We start from the raw sequence: 19,995 nt of genomic DNA, 5'->3' as shown, positions 1-19,995 counted from the left end.
TGTGCTGGTGGAGGGTGTGGGTGAGCGCTGTGACGGGAGTTCTGGGAATGTGCCTTTAGATTCTTCTTCAGAGGTTTCTTCGGGTCTTAATTGGAAGGCCCTAGGTTGTGGACTCCACCGGCTATTTGGCAGATGTGCCTGCAAAAGCAAGGGGAGATAATTAGTGCATGGCAGTGGCCTATGTCCTGCACTGCTGGATCCTCACTTGGTAGAACACCGCCAACCTCACTGTCAGCAAGAGACTTGTCCAGAGCATCACCGGCCAGCTGGTTGGCCCTGTTTTCAAAGTCCGTGAGGACCTTGATTTCGGGCATTCCTCCACCAGTCTGCAACCTCTCCCTGTTGTTGTGTGCCAGCTTGTCCTGCATGGATAGAGGTGGAGAAAGTGTAAGCAGGACGCCTGCCAGGCCAGATAATAAGCATGCCTGGTCTGTGTGGGTGGTGAGTGGTCCCATGAATGGGATGAGGACAATGACGGTGTGTGTGTGAGAGAGTGAATGGTGATGTGCCTTGAACTGGCAGTGAGTGAGGGCCCTGTGGATGTGTGATGGGTTTGTGAGTGTGTCAATTGAGAGTGATGAGAAGAGTGACTTAACCTGGCGGAACGGAGGCGATCCTTCTTCCTCCTGCGGCACTGGGTGGCTGTCCTCTTCTGAAGGGCATTGGTGCTGATCACCGCTGCCACTGCCTCCTAAGCCGGGTTAGTGCTGTTGCTGCCCATCCTTCAACCAGCGTGGGGGTAGAGAACATCCTGGCAGCCCACAACAGCATCCATAAGGCGCTGGAGGAAAGCTTCGCTGAATCCGGGGGGCGCAGCTTTCTCCAGTTTCAAGGCCACATCTTCCATGCAGCAGTGGCAGTCTGGAAGCACTGAGATGTGTGCTTGCGGCTGGGTTTTAAATATGGTGCCTGGCGTGATGCAGTGGCAAGGTGACGGTGGGCGGGCGAGAGCCTGCCACCATGGAAACGGCATGTTTCCCGGGAGTGCATAAATCATGTGGCGGATTTGGGACGACCGCTACTGCACTTAGTGCAAATCTGGGACGACTCTGCCTTTTCTTTTGGTGAAAATGCTCACATATGCATCAAGGCCAGTGCGTTAAGCAAGAGAATGTTATCTTCCGACTGGATGGCTGTGAATTTTATTCTTGGGGATTTCATGTTGTTTTGGCATTCTCAACTTGACTGATTGAATTATGTTCACTGGCAACTGAGCTGCTAGTTAGGGAGGTGGTCGTACATGAGGTGCTGCACATCTTGGGCAGTTAAAAGAAGAAGACATGACAGTTCTAGAACCCTGACTTGCTTGACTGAATTGTTTATCCTGCTGGATGGTTGTGACATAATGGATAGGAGGCAGAGATATCTGTGGCTCAAACTATTTCACCTCCTCATCTGAAGGAAATTGTGGTGGATATAAAGAATAAACAGTACAAGTGAGAAGAGAAGAATGGGACTGATAGTTATGTTTAAAATTAAATCAGAGCAATGAAATCAGAATTTTTAATAATGTTCAAAATTCTAGAAAATGAAATATCCTTGGAATATGCCTCAAAAAGAGCTTATGGCACAGTGATTTCTCAATTTTGTCCACTCCTCTCCCAAAGATTTTGAATCATAATTCAGTATGTACCTATGGGCACCATTGGCTGAAATCACCATTTTTCATACCTGATTGAGCCTAGACACTGAGCATCATCTGCTAATCGACTGTAAGACGCACTGAAGCCAAGTCTCATCTTATTTTCAACCAACATCCAGGCACTTTCCAGCTAACAATTGGGAAATCTATCTAATTTTTACCCTCCTCAACCTAGGAACATTAAGATAACTGATACCTATCACACCAGTCCCTCTCTGTGACCAGCTAACTAGGCATGGAAAAGTGTTTAATTGTGGGATAAAAATGAAGATAGTATTACAGAAGCAAGAAGGCCCAGACTTCTTCATTGAAGGATGTAAAGCATAATGACGGCAATGTCTATAATATGATTAAACCCTGCATAGAAGCCATTTGTGGAACACTTCATGGCTTTGTAGTTATCAAGTACATGATTTAATGCTTTCCTTGATCAATAAACTGAATTACTTAAATATTATATCCTAGAATTCACTAATATTACTAAGGACATTTAATGCAATTTTTGAATGATTACTTGGCCAATGCTTTAAAAAGGTATATCTGGTTAATAGCTGATTTTAAAAGGGCTAATCCCTCCGCAAAAGTAATAGACAGAAAAATGTCACCTGGACACTGTGAGATATTGTCACTAATTTCCCCAACAGTAATTTCTAAACTTCTGTGTCTGGCATTTCAATTAAAGATTAATATATTAGTTGAAATCTGAAAGGAGGTCTTAATTATATGTATATATAAATTAATTCTTTCTTTCAGGGATCAACCATGTGAAGTTTTAAAATCCTACGTACCTTACTTTGCACAGGGTCATAATCAAGTGCTAAGACTCTTCCCATCTGTCTTTCTAGCACAGTGTGGTAATCTGTTCCATCAAAGTTTATGCGCCGTATATCCTGGCTATTTGCAAATAACAAAAATGGTCTGGGACCTGTTAAATACAAATTGCATTATTTTCTATATAAATTCAAAATTAATGTCATCGGCTACAGGAGCTGAAAAATATGGACTGGATTTTCGCTGAGACAGGATGATACTGAAGCCCTTTAAAAATGGCAGTGGATCCCGATTCCGGGATTCCCAACCCCATTCCCATTCCCATTCCCGGGGTTTCCAATTTTTGGGAGTGCCTTGTAAGGATGCGGGTTGCTTCGGGTCGTGATCCTGCACTCCCAACCTGCCCGGACCCATTGTGGCAGTGCACATGTCCTAGTTCTCTACAATTTTCATGGAGTTGGGCCAGCTTTTCAGTGTCATAGTTCATGGCATCTCTGAGACATCATGAACCATAGTCTGCATGTGGGCTACCTCATGCCCCCCCCACCCCCCACCCCATGCCAAGCTATTGCGTGTCCATACCCATTCACCAAGTATACACTGTGTGGGAGCAATGAATCATATAGTGACAGTAGAGTGTGTAAAAAAAAACTTTTAAAAAATCATTCATTGATAACTTCCCACTATAAAAACTTCTTTTTACCTTTTTTTATTCATTCATGGAATGTGGGCGTTGCTGGCAAGGACAGCATTTATTGCCCATCCCAAATTGCCCTTGAGAAGGTAGTGGTGAGCTGACCTCTTGAACTGCTGCAACCTATGTGGTATTGGTATGGCTGCAGTGCTGTTAGGGAAGGATTTCCAGGATTTTGACCCAGCAACAATGAAGGAGCAGCAATATATTTCCAAGTCAAGAGTGACTTTGATGGGAACTTCCAGGTGGTGTGTACCCATGTGTCTGCTGCCCTTGTCCTTCTAGATGGTAGCGGTCATGGGTTTGGAAGGTGCTGTCCAAGGCTCCTTAGATGCATCTTGTAAATGGTATACACTGCTGCCACTGTGCGTCAGTGGTGGAGGGAGTGAATATTTGTGAATAGGGTGCCAATCAAGCGGGCTGCTTTGTCCTAGATGGTGTCAAGTTTCTTGAGTGTTGAAGCTGTGCTCATCCAGGCAAGTGGAGTATTCCATTATGTGCCTGACTTGTGTCTTGTATGGTGGACAGGCTTTGGGGAGTCAGGAGGTGAGATACTAGCCATAGGATTCCTAGCCTCTGACTTGCTCTTGTAGCCACAGTATTTATATGGCTAGCCCAGTTCAGTTTCTGGTCAATGGTAACACCCAGGAAGTTGATAGTGGGGGTTCAGCGATGGCAATACAAGTGAATGTCAAGGGGGCGATGGTTAGATTCTCTCTTGTTGGAGATAATCATTGCCTGAAACTTGTCTGACGCAAATATTTCTTGTCACTTGTCAGCCCAAGACTGGATATTGTCCAGGTCTTGCTGCATTCGGACATGGGCTGCAGCAGTATCTGAGGAGTTGTGAATGGTGCTGAACATTGTGCAATTACCAGCAAACAACCCCACTTCTGACCTTATGATGGAAGGAAGGTCATTGATAAAGCAGCTGAAGATGGTTGGGCCTAAGATACTACCCTGAGGAACTCCTGCAGTGATATCATGGAACTGAGATAATTGACCTCCAATAACAACAAGCGTCTTCCTTTGTGATAGGTACAACTCCAACCAGCAGAGAATTTTCACCCCAATTCCCATTGACTCCAGTTTTGCTAGGGCTACTTAATGTCACACTCAGTCAAATGATGCCTTCATGTCAAAGGCAGTCACTCTGTTCTCACCTCTGGAGTTCAGCTCTTTTGTCCATGTTTGAACCAAGGCTGTAATGAGGTCAGGAGCTGAGTGACCCTGGTGGAACCCAAACTGAGCATCAGTGAGCAGGTTATTGCTAATCAAGTGCTGTTTGATAGCACTGTTGATGACCCCTTCCATCACTTAACTGATGATCCTGGCTATTTGCAAATAAGAAAAATGATCTGGACCTGTTAAATACAAATTGCATTATTTTCTATATAAGTTCAATATCAGTGCTATCGCCTACCAGAGCTGAGAAATATGGGTAGGATGATTCAGGAGCCCTTTAAAAATGGCAGTGGGTCCCAATTCCGGGATTCCCAACCCCATTCCCTGGGGTGGTAATTGGCCAGGTTGGATTTGTCCTACTTTTTGTGTGCAGGACACATCTGGGCATTTTCCACATAGCCGGGTAGATGTCAGTGTTGTAGCTGTACTGGAACAGCTTGGCTAGGGGCATGGCAAGTTCTGGAGCACAAGTCTTCAGTACTATTGCTGGAATATTGTCAGGGCCCATAGCCTTTGCAGTATCCAGTGCCTTCAGCTGTTTCTTGATATCACGTGGAGTGAATCGAATGGCTGAAGACTGGCATCGATTGGGGAAAGTGGGATCTGTACCATTGGGATGGTCTACTGTTAGGAAATAGAGATAGTTTAAGTAAGTTATATTTGTATTTTTGGGTGTTAGGAATGGGTTTTAGCTTTAATGTTTATGCTTGATTTGTATTTCTGTATCTCTGTGTTAAAAGAGGTCAAATTAAGTTTTAGTTTCACTTTAAAAGGTGCCTGTATTTCTAATGAGAGTTTTACAACTGTTGCAGCTAAGTTAAACAAGCAGGAGTAGAGAAACTGGGCTGTTGCTTGGCAACAGTGGTCCAGAGATGCAGGCCACTCCCACAGACACACACAATAAACTAGAAACAGCAGTTTGATTTTGGAAGCTGTTTGAGTCCAGTTGGTTTTTAAGACAGCTGCCAGGAGAGACTGGAACAAAGGTGACTGATAGCCAGTCCCAAGCTAAAGAAAATACCCCAAAATCGAGAGGCATTGAACAGGAGAAAGTCCCAAGCAGGCCTTCTAGTCAAAGGGAAGGACAGGAATATGGGAAAAGGTCCTGTTAAATGAAGTTAAGAGTGAGGGGCAGAGAGAAAGGCTCCAAGCTTCAGATTTAAAGAGACAAAAATTGCAGAAAGTAGATTTAAAGTAAGAACAGCTTGCAAGAGGCTAGAAGGTCCAAAGAGCTGGCTGAGGGTCTGTAACTCTTTGCAATAGTTTACTGCTGAGTCAGAGAGAGAGAGAGGGTGCATGGAAGACAACTTGAATGCATGTGGTGACCCAGGTGATAGGAACATTGGGAGGAGAGTTCAAAACCCTGGAGGTAATCCTTTGTGGAAGGCATCTGAGAGAAAGCGTTGGTTTGGGAGAAGATTCCAAAGTGAGTTCTTGGTGAGTGGAGATTGGAAACCCTCATGTGAAAGACGGAGTGCAGTGAGACCAGTTGGCTCATGTTAGGACAAGCTTCTGGGGGCAGTTGATGAGAAATCTATAACATCTGATTGAGGCGGCATCTGTCACTTGGGGCAGGATCTTTAGTTCGGCGAGCGGGGGGCTTGGCCTGCTTGCTGACGTGTAAAATGATCTCCATTTTCAGGTCGGCAGGGGCGCAGCCGAATCAGCTGCCGATCTGTCAACGGCCTATTGAGGCCATTTAAAAAGTCATTAACCTAATTAAGGGACCTGCCTGTCCAACCTTAGGGTTGATGGGCCGGCCAGTACCCCTGGCGGGCTACAGAAAAAGCTTGAAACCTCATCCACGGGCGGGATGGGGTTCATGAGGGGTTTTAAAAATTTAAGAAATGTTTGAGTTAAAGTGATAGACATGTCCCAACTGATGTGACAGTGTCACATGAGGGGGCATGTCAGGGATATTTTTTCAACACTTACCTTCAAAGTTTTAATTCTGAGCCAATCTCCCTGAGGCAGCACTTAGTGTTCTTTCATGCGCATGCGTGAAAAAGTGCACTTTCAACTCAGGGAATCCTCCCCACCCCCACCCGCACAGAGAGCGCATAGCACTTCCTGGCGGACGTCACGCTGGGCGGGCCTTAATTGGCCCACCCATTTAAAATGGTAGCGCGCTCCCAATCGGCAGTGCCAGTCGGAGGCGCGCCTGCCCGCACCCACTCCTGCACTTCCCCCCCCGACTGGGGGAAAATTCTTCCCTTGGTGTGTCTGACCATAGGGTGTCTATTGGTTTACATAGACTGTACTTACTGTGAACATTAAGAGTATAAAATAGCTTCTGTAACTTGTGTTATCCTTACAAATCTATATATATCTGTAAAGGTATACTTGTGGGTAAAGGAGTATTGTAACATAGTTCATCTTTCTTGTTTAATAAATGTTTAATTCTTTTGTTAAAAGTTCATTAGCTGACTCCGGTGAATCTGTTCAGAATCTGTTCACCTCTCCACATATCTAAACAAACAAGTAAAAGTTTGGATCTATCAAGCTGGGTTCCACCCTCGGATCAGGCTTGTCCAGTGGTAACCTCAGCTAGGGACCATAACACTATATGTGAACCTTGCTGGGACAGGTGTCTTTGCAAGCCACCTAACTAGGGTAGAAGAGAGGTTTTTAAACTGAATAGTGGGGCAAGGGATCAAATTTGGGAAGAAATGGTAAACCAAAGAGTAGAGACAAGACAAGAGAGAAAGGTATTAAACAAAAACAGAAAATGCTGGAAAAACTCAGCAGGTCTAGCAGCATCTGTAGAGAGAGAAACAGAGTTAACATTTCGAGTCCATATGACCTTTCTTCAGAGCTGAAGAGAAGTGGAAATGTAATGAAATTTATACCATTTAATGGGGGTGTGACAGGAGGAGCTGGATAGAAGGCCAGTGATAGGTGGGGACAAAGGAGGGACTGACAAAGATGGCATGAACTAAAGGACAAAGGGAGTGGTAATGGTAGTGGTTAGTGCGAAAAAAAAAGTGCTGGTAGTGGCATAAAGGTAAGAAAGCAGAATATGATAATAGCAGATCAAGGGTAGCATTGTGTGAAAGAACAACATGGAACAAGTGACAGATGGCCCTGTGGGGGATGGGGTGGAGGGAGGGGGTGATGGTGGGAAAAGAAAAGGATAGAAAATGGGATAGAAGCAGGGGTAAAAAAAAGGGATAAAACCACAGAAAAATGAATAAAAATATAAATAAAAATAAGTGGATCAAAAAATGAAAAAGAATGTAGGAAAAAGGGGGTTACAAAAGGGGATGAGGATGGAGGAGAGTTCATGGTCTGGAGTTGCTGAACTCAATGTGAAGTCCGGAAGGCTGTAAAGTGCCTAGTCAGAAGCTGAGGTGCTGTTCCTCCAGTTTGCATTGGGTTTCACTGGAACATTGCAGCAGGTGAAGGATGGACATATGGGCATGAGAGCAGGGTGGTGTGTTGAAATGGCAAGCAACAGAAATGTCTGGGTCATGTTTGTGGTCAGACCGGAGGTATTCCGCAAAGCGGTCAGCCAGTCTGTGTTTGGTCTCCCCAATGTAGAGGAGACCATATTGGGAGCAGCAGATGCAGTAGATCAAATTAAAGGAGGTACAAGTGAAGTACTGCTTCCCCTGAAAGGAGTGTTTGGGCCCTTGGACGGTGAGGAGGGAGGAGGTAAAGGTGCAAGTCTTGCACCTTCTGTGATTGCATGGGAAGGTGCATCATCGGAACAGATGCAATGGAGGCAAAGGGACTGAGAGAATGGGATGGAGTCCTTACAGGAAGCAGGGTATGAGAAGCTGTAGTCAAGGTAGGCGTGGGAGTTGGTGGGCTTGTAATGAATAATGGTAGACAGTCTATCACCAGAATTGGAGACAGGGAAGTCAAGGAAGTGAAGGGAAGTGTCAGAGATGGACCATGTGAAGGTGATGGAGGGGTGGAAATTGGAAGCAGGTATTAATATGGGAAATGATAAACAGACTGTGACAGGAAGGGACAGGAGAGTACAAATCTCAGAGTAAATCAGCAGATAAGACTAGACGCTACAAAAATAATAAAAAGACAAAACTAAACTCCATCTAAATGCATGTATCATTCAAATCAAAACAGATAAACTGATAGCACAAATAGAGATAAATAATTACGATCTGATAGCCATTACAGAGATACGGCTACAGGATGACATAGACTGGGACCTGAATATTGAAGGGCACGTGACATTTAGGAAGGGCAGGAAGTTAGGAAAAGGTGGAAGGGTAGCTCTGCCAATTAATGATTGTATTAGTATATTAGAGAGGGATGGCCTTCGGAAACCAGGATGTAGAAGCAGTTTACGTTGAGATTTTTAAAAATTCATTCATGGGATGGGGGCTAGGCCAACATTTATTGCCCATCCCTAATTGTCCTTGTTCAGAGGGCATTTTAAGAATCAATGAGGGATCTGGAATCACATGTAGGCCAGATGGGTTTTTACAACAATTGACAATGTTTTACAGTCATCATCAGACTTTTAATTCCAGATTTCAGTTGAATTCAAATTTCACCACCTGCCATTAGTGGGATTTGAACCTGGCTCCCCAGAGCAGTACACCAGATTGCTAAAACACCAGCCCAGTGACTAAACCACGTCCTCTCCCCAGAGTAAGGAATGATAAAGTTAAGAAGTTGCTTGCGGGAATGATGACAGGCCCCCTAATTGTAACTACACAGGACAGAGTAGGAAAGAAAAGATAATGGGAGCTTACCAGAAAGGCAGAGCAATAATTGCGGGGGATTTTAATCTACATATAGACTGGAAAAACCTACATGTAGACTGGCAAAGGTAGTGTAGATGAGGAGCTCATAGCATGTTTTTGAAATAGTTTCTTAGAGCAGCACGTTCTGGAGCCAACCAGAGAGCAGGCTATACTAGACCTGGGGCAGAATCTTCTGCCTGTTGGGCGGGCCGGTTGGGAGCGGGCATGGGTAGGCACAGAGCCAGTCGCCGCCCGCAATCAGCTGCGTGCCGCCATTTTACGTGGGCGGGTCAATTAAGGCCCTCCCAGCGTAATGCACACCCGGAAGCGCTCAGTGCTACCTGTGCAGGCAGGGGGAGAGTTGGGACCTGCACTCTTTCATGCATGAGCGCGAAAGAGCACAGAAATCTCCTGAGGCACAGGGAGATTAAGTTCACCTGGAAACTTCAAAATAAAGAAAGGTAATAATCATTTACATATGTCCCCTCATTTGACAGCGTCACATGAGCCGGGACATGTTTATGAAATGCTTGAAAAATATTTATTAATTTAATAAACCCTTCATTAAACCTCATCCCGCCCGTGGATGAGGTTTCATGAGAAATGCAAAGGCTGCCTGGGCTCTTCGACTGCTCGCCAACCTTAAGGTTGGATGGGCAGCCCTGTCAATTTGGTTAATTGGTTTATTAATGGCCTTAACAGGCCTTTGACAGTTTGATGGGCATGCAGCCACCACCAGAGAGCGCCCGTCGAACGAAAGAGCGGAATGACGCTCGGTGACGTCGGGACGCAGGCGCGCCATTTTACGTGTCGGCGTGCGGGGCCCGCCCCCACATGATGATGAGAAAATTCTGCCCCTGGTATTGTGCAATGAGATAGGATTAATTGATGACCTTCTAGTGAATGCACCCCTAGATAGCAGCAATCAGAACGTGATTGAATTTTATATTCATTTTGAGGGAGAAATGAGTGCATCCAAGACTAGTATTTTAAACTTAAAGAAGGGCTATGAGTCTTTGGAACTCTCTTCCTCAAAATGCAATGGAAGCAGAGTCTTTGAATATTTTTAATGCAGAGCTAGATAGATTCTTGATTAACAAGGGGGTGAAAGGTTATCGGGGGTAGGCAGGAATTTGGGGCTGAGGTTGCATGCAGATCAGCCATGAACTTAATGAAATGTGGAACAGGCTCGAGGGGCCAAGTGGCCTACTCCTGATCCTAGTTCATAGGTTTGTGATGCTGGGGGCCTCCAGAGGAGGCTGAGATGGATCATCCACTCTGCTTGTTGCAAATGCATCAGCCTTATCTTTTGCACTGATGTGCTGGACTACCCCATCATTGAGGATGGGGATATTTGAGGACCTTCCTCCTCCAGTGAGTTGTTTAATTGTTCACCACCATTCATGACTGGATGTGGCAGGACTGCAGGACTTAGATCTGATCCGTTGGCTGTGGAATCGCTTAGCTCTGTCTATCGCTTGCTGCTTAAACTGTTTGGCATCGAGTAGTCCTGTGTTATAGCTTCACAGGTTGACATCTCATTTTTAGGTATGCATAATGCTGCTCCCGGTATTCCCTCCTGCACTCTTCATTGAACCTGGGTTGATCCCTTGGCTTGATGGTAATAGTAGAGTGGGGGATAGACGGGTCATGAGGTTACAGGTTGTGGTTGAGTACAATTCTGCTACTGCTGATGGCCCACAGCGTCTAATGGTTGCTCACTCTTGAGTTGCTAGACCTGTTCAAAATTTACCCCATTTAGCATAGTGGTAGTGCCACACAACACGATGATCGATTCATGGTCATCAATTGACTTTTAATTCCAGGTTTTTATTGGATTCAAATGCCGCCATCTGTCGTGGTGCGATTCAAACCTGTGTCACCAGAACCTTACCCTGGGTCTCTGGATTACTGGTCCAGTGACAATACCACTACGCCACTGCCATTATTATTAACCCAATAACAGTGCCAATCAGTTTAAAGTATATATAGCTGAAATTGCAAGCACGGGAAACCTCTTTATCTTGTGCAAATAAACACATGTTGTGAAATTGATAGCATAGATCAAAGAGCCAGAGCTGTCAATCAAGCAATGTTTTCCTTGACACTCAGGTGTTACAATAGGGTGATGAATTTCTGGGCTTTCAGCCAAGCCTCATTATATACTCTTGCCTGAGAGACCAGCAATCTATTAACTTCTTGAAATACCTGAACCCCAGGGAAAACATTGCTTGATTGACAGGTCTGGCTCTCTGATCTATGATGTCAATTTCACAATGTTTATTTAAAGACGATAAAGAGGTTATAAATGCATGCAGTTTCAGCTATTGATGCTTTAAAGTATGGATGATCCAGACTCTTATTGGGCTATAGTAAAAAGGAACCTTTTTTTAAAGAACATGGAAAGTTATTTAATGAATTACTTTTTTTTAAAGCACCCTTCTGTCACTATAGGGTTCATTGCTTCATTGCAGAGTACAGTGAATGAATGGGCATGGAAGTGACATATCTTGGCATGGGGGTCATGAGGGGCCATAGCAGTTGTTTGGGGGTAATAGCTTGGCATGGGGTGCAGGAGGGGCCATGGAGGTGGGTAGTGGGCACGAGGTGGCATGGATGGGGCATGAGGAGTGTATGTGGGGTGAGGGGTGAGGCCTGGAGGGCCTTACTGTTTTTATTATAACTAGAATGAAGACCCACAGCAGAGAGGGAGGCCTTTAAAACAACTTGCCTAGGTAATCGGATGCTGCTACAGCTGCCTCCAAACCTTTTCCCAGGTCGGCTGGCCCAACTGCAGCCCACACCCACTCCCCAACAATAAAAATCCTGCCCTTGAGGGCACTTTCTCTCGAGGCAGGCGGGCTGAGCAGGAAATTTTCCCAACTCCCACTGCCCACCTCGAGGATGAAAATCCAGCCCTAGGATGTCTCATCTAGCAATGATCTCCAGCCCAAATTGTAACAGAGAGCACAAGCTTCCAGGCATTGAGAGCATAAGGACTCATGGCTACAAGTTTCATAAAGGGTCCCACTGGGATAGCACCCTCTTAATAAACCATTGACAATTCGGGTTTAAGGACCTGAGGACAAGAGGTCAAGAAAGATGAAGAGGAACAATGCAGTAAAGTCACAGTCACAAATAGTTTAATTTGCAAGTTTGAAACTAGAGCAGAAGGGAGCCCTGACTGAAGGGATTGTGGGAAAGATGGATAAGAATTTGGGGGGCAACAAAATTTTTTAAAGTATTTTGCTAAAGGAGTAGAAATTCAAGATTGAGTGGTAGTTTGCAAGGGCAGAAGGGTTGAGGGTAGATTTTTTTGAGGAGGGGTGAAGATGGGGATTTTGAAAGCAGGGCAGACAGCACCCAAAGAGAATGAACCATTTATAATGTTAGCTAGCATGAGGGGGACAGGGGTGGGGGTAAGAGGAACCACAAGGGAATTTGGATGGCCAGCAGTTTAGTGGGAATGGGGCCAAAGGAGTAGGATCAGGTCACATGGACAAAATTAGCTCAGAGAAGACATGAGAGAGAGAGAGAGAGAGAGAAGAGAAAGGACAGGGCGAGCCTTGGGGTAGGTTTTGCTTAGGTAACCATAGGAAAGATGGAGGAAGGATTAAAGGAAACTGGATAGATAGTCTCAACCTAAGTGTTAGTTCAGGAGCTCCTTGCACTTGCTATTAGAGGTGAAGTTGCAGCGGAGAGAGATGTGAGGAGACAGTTCCTCACAGAGAAAAGAGGCTGGGACAAGGAAATTAGACTTCTTCAAAAATAATTAACAAACATAAAGGTAATTTTGACAAATCTATTCCCGAATTGGAGTTTTGTCAGTTGGTACCACATATTGGAATTTGGGCGTACACCCGTCGTAATTTTCTGTCATTGAAATTAATCCTTGATATGTTCTTCCACTGGGCAAAGATTTATGTTTTGATTGCAAATTTGCAAACTTACTCCATATTTCCGCAATTTATTTTTAGAGTTATTGGGAGAGTATTTCGAATTGAAAAACTTCCTCAAAGTCTTTCCTTCCCCGTTAACATTCATGAGTCTAAAATCAAAAAAACATGGTTTATTAAAACCGTCAACATCAGGCATTAACATTGACCTGAGGCACTGCAGTGCTGTCCATCAAGTTGTAGTTGATATTCAGGCAGACACTCACACTCCCAAGACACTGGATGATGCAGTACACAGATCTGGCTACAGCCACCATTATCTGGTGCTGTGCAACCTGAAAGAAAGTACTAAATTGGTTATGGGATCACTCATAACTTCTAACCATACACACTATTCATTCTTTGTCTGGCTTTTTTGTCAACAAGGGCGCCCTTTAGAAAAGATATTTTTGATCTAACGTTTAAAACAGATTAACATACTTAAAATAGCTGCAGCGCAAAACAACACTTCATTTTACAGGGATGTAGAAGGGGTGCCTCATGAGCTAATAGAAACACAATCTGACAATGTGATTTTTATTATACAAGAAACTAACTCCGCCTCAAAATTCTCAAAAGTCAATTAATTACATTTAATGCAATTAGAACAATTAACATTTTGTTTTACATTTTAACATTACTATCATTGAAGTTAGTATGTCACCTCAACCAGTCTCATACATCTCCAAGAGATCATAGGTTAAAAATGAATGGCTTGACAAACATGAAAAGTCGCAAGTTTAGGTATTTAAGGAAGTACAGGAACTGGAAAAGGCCAGAGTTGAAAAGCACATTTCACTACCAATAATCACCCAATTTTTTTTTTTGTCAAATGACTTTCCATCTCCCACTTAAGGTTGCTGCAGTTATCAGCCCCAATTGCCTCTTGTTGTCAATGGTATGAATATTTGCAGGGGAGATTTAAGAAATAATGTTCCTACAATGCATACCTGATATTCCCAAGGCATTCAGCACCAAGTTCAATAGAAATAACAGGCTGGATTTTCATCCTAGAGGCAGGTAGTGAGAGTTGGGAAATTCCCCATCTTGGCACACCCACCTCAGGGGAAAATGCCAGCAGGGATGGGATTTTCATTGTGAGGAAGGTGGGTGTGTGCTGCAGTTGGGCCAGTCACCTCAGGAGAGAGATCAAAGGCAGCCACAGGGACTGTCGGGTGCCAAGGCAGGCTATTTAAAAGGCTTCAGCTCTGTGGGACTTCATCCCAGTTATAATGAAAAACATAAAGGCCTCCAGATCTCACCCCTCACCCCACACACTCCCCATGCCCTATCCATGCCACCTTATGCCCCCCATCTAGCCCCCATAGCCCCTCACCCACCCATTGGCCTCTTATGACCCCCAATGCCAAGCTATGGCACTTCCATGCCTGTTCACCCACTATACACTGTATAGGACCAATGAACTCTATAGTGACAATAGTATACGTTAAAAAAAACTTTTAAAAAGTCATTGATTGATAATTTTCCACTTCCTTAAAAAAAACCTTTTTAACTACAGCCCAATAAAATTGTCAATCATCCAGACACTTTAAAGTATCAATAGCACAACATGCAAACACTTGAAACCTCTTTATCTTGTATAAATAAATATTGTGCAATTTGCAGCATAGATCAGAGAGCCAGGGCTGTCAATTAAGCAATGCTTTCTCTGGGGCTCAGGTGTTTCTGTAATCCAATGAATTTCTGGGCTCTCAGTCAAGCCTCATTATGTATTAGCGTGTTGAAACACCTGGTCCTATCGGCTCTATACTGCGTATAGTTGGTGAATGGGCATGGAATTGCCGTAGCTTTCCATGGGGAGCATGAGGGACCATAGTGGGTGGGTAGGGGATATACCTTGGCATGGGAGGAGCATGAGGAGGATCTTTTAAACTTAGTTTTCAAAATGTTCCTTCATGCAGGCTATGGTTCACAACACCTCTGAGGTACCGTAAACCACAACTCTGAAAAGCTGGCTTGACTCCGTGGAATGTGGAGTGCAGACTTACGACCTGAACCAGCCCACACCCTTAAAAGGCTCTGGTGAAAATCAGAAACCCCAGGAATGGGTTCGGGAATCCAGGAAATGGGTCCTGCCTGCCATTTTTTAAAGAACCCAGAGTCTCCCTGGCTCTGCAAAAATCCAGATCAATCAGTCCAATACATGATCATCAAAAGAATAATACATAACCTAGATAATGTAAGAACTTAGCCAGATAGAAAGTGTCATTTCGTTTTGTCCAGCCTATTTCTTCACCAAACTCTTCTTTCACAGATTTACTTTTAACTTTACTGTCTGAAACCCATAGATACCACCCTTCACCCTCACCCCATTCTTTGCTTAGCCAGTGATTCATCTAGACCCATTTAGAATCCTTCATAAATGTTAGTACTTGAAATACTAATTAGTACGAAAGAGAAATTCGAGTGTGGTATGGAGTGCCTCCTCAAACTGTCTAATCTATTAAAAACCTTTAATGGCAAATGAAAGATGGTATTGGGCCTTACTTTGCTGTTAAAATAATGGTTAGGTAAATGGCGTTTGCCTTTAGTTATTTGAAAATATTACAGGAACTTCAGTCAAGGGCAAATGTACCATAAAATATGGAAATTCAAAAGTTGCTAGCTAAGTTGTGCTTCTCCACCATTAGCTTTTTGAAAACAACAACTTGTTGTTTGTCTTACCATTGAATTGCATTAAGTATCATGTAATTGTGGTATTTGTGTGGTAGATATGAACTAAACTTGCCACAAAAATTAAATCTTTCCATTTCAGCCTAAGTAGTCCTTTAATGATGTAATAAGTGTTAATTGCTGCCAAATAAAATCTCTGGAACTAAAATTTAACTATTATAGGTGTGGCATCTCATTCCTTCAGTTTTTAATTGTTGTTTGAGATTTATAAAATATAATGTTTAGAATATAGGGCAGAATTGTCCCAGATTTGTACTCAGTGCAGGAGCGGGCAGGAAAAACAACATTTTAACCAATGGCCGCAATGGCAGCTTCTCAAGCCATATCATCCCAATCCTGCCACATTAATTATGTATTCCCAGGAAACATGCTGCTTCAATGGTGGGCGAGCTCTTATTGCTCACCATGCCATCACCTCGCAGCCTCATCACACCAAGCGCCGCATTTGAATTGCAGCCGCGTGCACACCTCCTAGTGCTACCAGCCCAGGACTGCCACAACGATGGCCCTGAAAGGCAAAAAGACTGCAGCCTCCCACTTCAGTGACGCATCTCCCCGCTTCAGTGACACGTCCCTCGAGTGCCTTTTGAATGCCATGGAGGCCCGCCACGATGCCCTCTACCTCCACTCTGGCCACAGGACGGGCAACTGTATCACCAATCCGCATGCAAGCGAAAGAGCGCAGAAATCTCTCAGAGGCACGGAGCTGCCTCAGGGAGATTAAGTACATATTGAGGTTTTTCAATAAAGAAACATAAAAATTATTTACACATGTCCCTTCACGTGACAGTGTCACATGAGCCAGGACATGTTTACGAAATGTGAAAAAAAAATGTATTTATTTAATAAAGCCTTCAGGAAACCTCATCCCGCCCGTGGAGGTTTCCTGAAAAACGCGAAGGCCGCTTGGGCTCTTCACCTGTCCGCCAACCTTAAGGTTGGACGGGCAGCCCTGTTAATTATCTGAATTGGTTTTTTACTGGCCTTAACAGGCGTTTGACAGTTTGGTGGGCGTGCAGCTGCATCCGGCATGCGCCCGCTGAATGAAAGATCTGAATGACGCACAGTGACATCGGGACGCATGCCCGACGTCACCGCGTGTTATTTTACATTGCATGTTATGTCGACATTCCGGGCCCGCCCCCGCACGCCAACATGAAAATTCTGGCCCGGGTCTTAATGGTATTATTATTTATTAATAGTCATACACATAAGGATATTTTTTCCATTTAATTTCACAGGGCAAATATTTTTAATAAATTTTGCATTCTCAAATTATACCTGAACATGTTTTTCCATCAGATCCTAACATAGATCCTGGTGGGCAGACACAGACTGGCCCTTCGGATGTCTGGATGCAATCATGGCTGCATTCAGCATAATTTTCCGAGCAAGGAATTGGATCTGGTGAATAAAGAAAATAGGGCAATAATGGAATTAGCTTATCAGAGTATTATTAGTTTGGTCCTTATAAAATACAATGGCTGAATTGTGCACATTATTGCTGCTGTATTTTGAGTAGTACTGGGTAGAAAATCAGCCTCGGAACATTCCCCATGCTGGTCCCTGCCACTTCCAAGATTTTCCAGTGGAAGTGCCAGTAGACATTGAATATTCTTCGGTGTCTTCAAAGGTGGCTGTAATGAAAGAGTGAGCGCCATTGGAACATTTTTCCTCCCTTTTTATTTTCTACTTTCGTTTCAAGAATGAGATTGATATTTTCTGTTAGGAAAGGGTATTAATGGTTATGGAGCAAAGGGTTAATGGAGTTGAGGTATGGATCAGCCATGATCTAAGTGAATGGCTGAACAAGCTCATGGGGCTGCATGGTGAACTTTGTTACTATGTTCCAAAGGCACTCAAGATCTTGAGGCCATTAAAATTGATTAACAGGTTATTAGTCCATGAAGCTAATTTAGCTAAAGAATTGTCTTTAATTTTGCATGTGTGAGAAATGGAGGTTATTTTAAAAATACTTTTGGAGAATATTGCGTTATTATGTGAAGAAGGCCGTGTGTGCCTGCATGAGTGTGTGTATATTTAATTAAGCTGGGCAAAGATTAATAGGAGACAGGTTATTCTTGTCGATAAAACTTTTACTTTTAACTTATAAAATGCCAAAAGTGTTACTGGACTTCTTGCTGCTGAGATCAACACATCTTTTTTTCAGAATACTAAAAAAGGATATGGCCCAAAATTGAAGTTTCCCTCTGGGGTTTGGTTTGTGCAGCAATTAACGTCAGGTGTGGTCATAACACATGCAAAGGAATTTCTATTAAATAAGAATGGAATTTTTGGATGGTCTTTTTGTGGTAGATGATCCAGGCACAGCTAAGAAAGCAGAAGTTGGCTGATGCCAGCTGTGCAAACTAGGCTGCTAATTCACTGTGAGTATATTTTACACTTCTGACACAGTCCGAATCATGCCCAAAGATTCAAAAGGCAGGCTATGGTACAAGTATCATGAGTTGGAGCTCATGATATATTTATCCAATATAGTACTTTCATTATTTAAATAACTTGTGGAATATACCAATACATTAATCAAAATCTTGGAACTCCCTCCCTCACAGCATTGTGGGCATACCTACCACTCATGGGCTGCAGCGGTTCAAAAAGGCAGCTCACCACTGCTTTCTCAAGGGAAATTAGGGATGGCCAGTAAATGCTAGCCTAGCCAGTGATGCCCTCATCCCATTAATGATTTTTTTAAAAACCATATAGACATCAATTAATAGGAATTTTGAAGTTACATATGAGGGCATGGAACATCATGATACATTCTTGCTGCAATTTTAAATTATTGCATCTGTCAGAGTCCAAACACTGCAACTTCCCCACCATGTAGTCTTTGTTATGTGACCATTTTATTTGTTCGTGAGATGTGGGTATCATTTGAAAGGCCAGTACTTGTTGCCTGTCCCTCAATGCTGTTGCTGAACTGAGTGGCTTGCCCATTTCAGAAGGAGTTTTTAAGAGTCAACCACATTATTGTAGGTCTGGAGCCACATTTAGACCAGACCAGATAAGGATAGCAGATTTCCTTTCCCAAAGGACTTTAGTGAACTAGGTGGGTTTTCATGACAATTGACAACACTTTCATGGTCATTATTACTGAGACTAGCTTTTAATTCCAGATTGTATTAATTGAATTTAGATTTTGCTAACTACCATGTTGGGATTTAAACCCTTGTCTCACAAGCATTAGTCTGGGTGTCCAAATTACTAGTCCACTGATGTTACCACTATGCCACTGTCTCCCCCATTTGCACTTGTTTATTTCTTATGGAATCCCATATAAGCCACTTATAATAGTTAGGGGTAATGGAGATTAGTAATTCAGTAATATTGAGAGAGATGAGTATATGGAACTCGCTGCAGCATTGAGGTGAATAGCACAGATGCATTTAAGGGGAAGCAAGGTAAGAATATGAGGGATAAAGGCATAGAAGATATGATGATAGAGTGAGATGAAGTAAAGTGGGAGGTATCTCATGAGGAGCATAAACACTGACATTGATCTGTTCTGTAAAATTCTTTTTAATAATTGGTTCAGGTAATAATTATGCTCTCGTGCTATCTAATAAGAAACATTGTGGCATTAAAGCCATCAACAGTAGCTTTCTGTGAGCCTTTGGAAAAAGAAATTTATCACACATTTATACATTACCATCACTAAAGTTCAATTACATTTGAAATTTCGCTTAACAATAATGGTATAAAAACTGTTCTAAGTACATTTTTTAAGATAATGGGCATTTTCTGGGTTATCAATTGTAGGTTTTAACCTTATTCTTTTGTTTAGCTTTTTGTAATAAAACAGTTTATAATCTTGGATTCTTCTGCATGCTGAGGAAGTTTAGCAGTCCTTGCCATTAAATAATTATACTTTCATGGAATTGGATCACTGTTCGATATCAAAAGCAAATTCTCCATTACATTTTACTGGCATTCTTCAATATTTCTACCCATCAGAAAATCATATACTATACTTAAGCGGTGAGAATAATTATGACTTGCCATTGAAACATCTCCACATTGAAAATAAAACACCTGGTCCAGTGTATAGATTTTCAATAGGAATTGGAAGAAACAGCTAATTAAAACAATTGCATTATTCGCTGTTACTGTGATATTTTGCTTTGGGATGTTTTTGCATGTTAAAGATGCTATATAAATGTATGTTGCTATTGTTTATTCAGAATAATATATTGATATATGGGTAGGTCAGGATTATAACTTCCCCTTCACTTCAACAAACGTTAACCTTTCCTGGATAGTCTGCATTAAGGGGTGGGATTTTCCCTGAATTTCACTGGGTAGAATTTTCGGGTCAGCGAGTGGGGGCGGGGCCTGCTC

The 19,995-nt window shown here is 43.1% G+C and overlaps 1 protein-coding gene across 5 annotated transcripts in view; it reads right to left on the bottom strand.

Moving 5' to 3' along the window:
* egf (epidermal growth factor) overlaps window positions 1-19,995 on the bottom strand; it is a 201,632-nt gene that overhangs the window by 90,331 nt on the left and 91,306 nt on the right. For all 5 annotated transcript variants that reach the window (XM_078542686.1, XM_078542712.1, XM_078542704.1 and 2 more), the window contains exons 9-11: window positions 16,918-17,040; window positions 13,113-13,238; window positions 2,431-2,567 (exon numbers count right to left, since the gene is read on the bottom strand). In XM_078542686.1, the coding sequence (XP_078398812.1) occupies window positions 2,431-2,567; window positions 13,113-13,238; window positions 16,918-17,040 (386 nt within the window). The remainder of the gene's footprint in view (window positions 1-2,430; window positions 2,568-13,112; window positions 13,239-16,917; window positions 17,041-19,995) is intronic.

This window comes from Cetorhinus maximus, chromosome 1 (assembly GCF_964194155.1).
Source record: "Cetorhinus maximus chromosome 1, sCetMax3.hap1.1, whole genome shotgun sequence".
NCBI classification, from domain to species: Eukaryota; Metazoa; Chordata; class Chondrichthyes; order Lamniformes; family Cetorhinidae; genus Cetorhinus; species Cetorhinus maximus.
The sequence above is the reverse complement of the archived record's forward strand: the minus strand, read 5'-3'. Positions and strand labels throughout refer to the sequence as shown.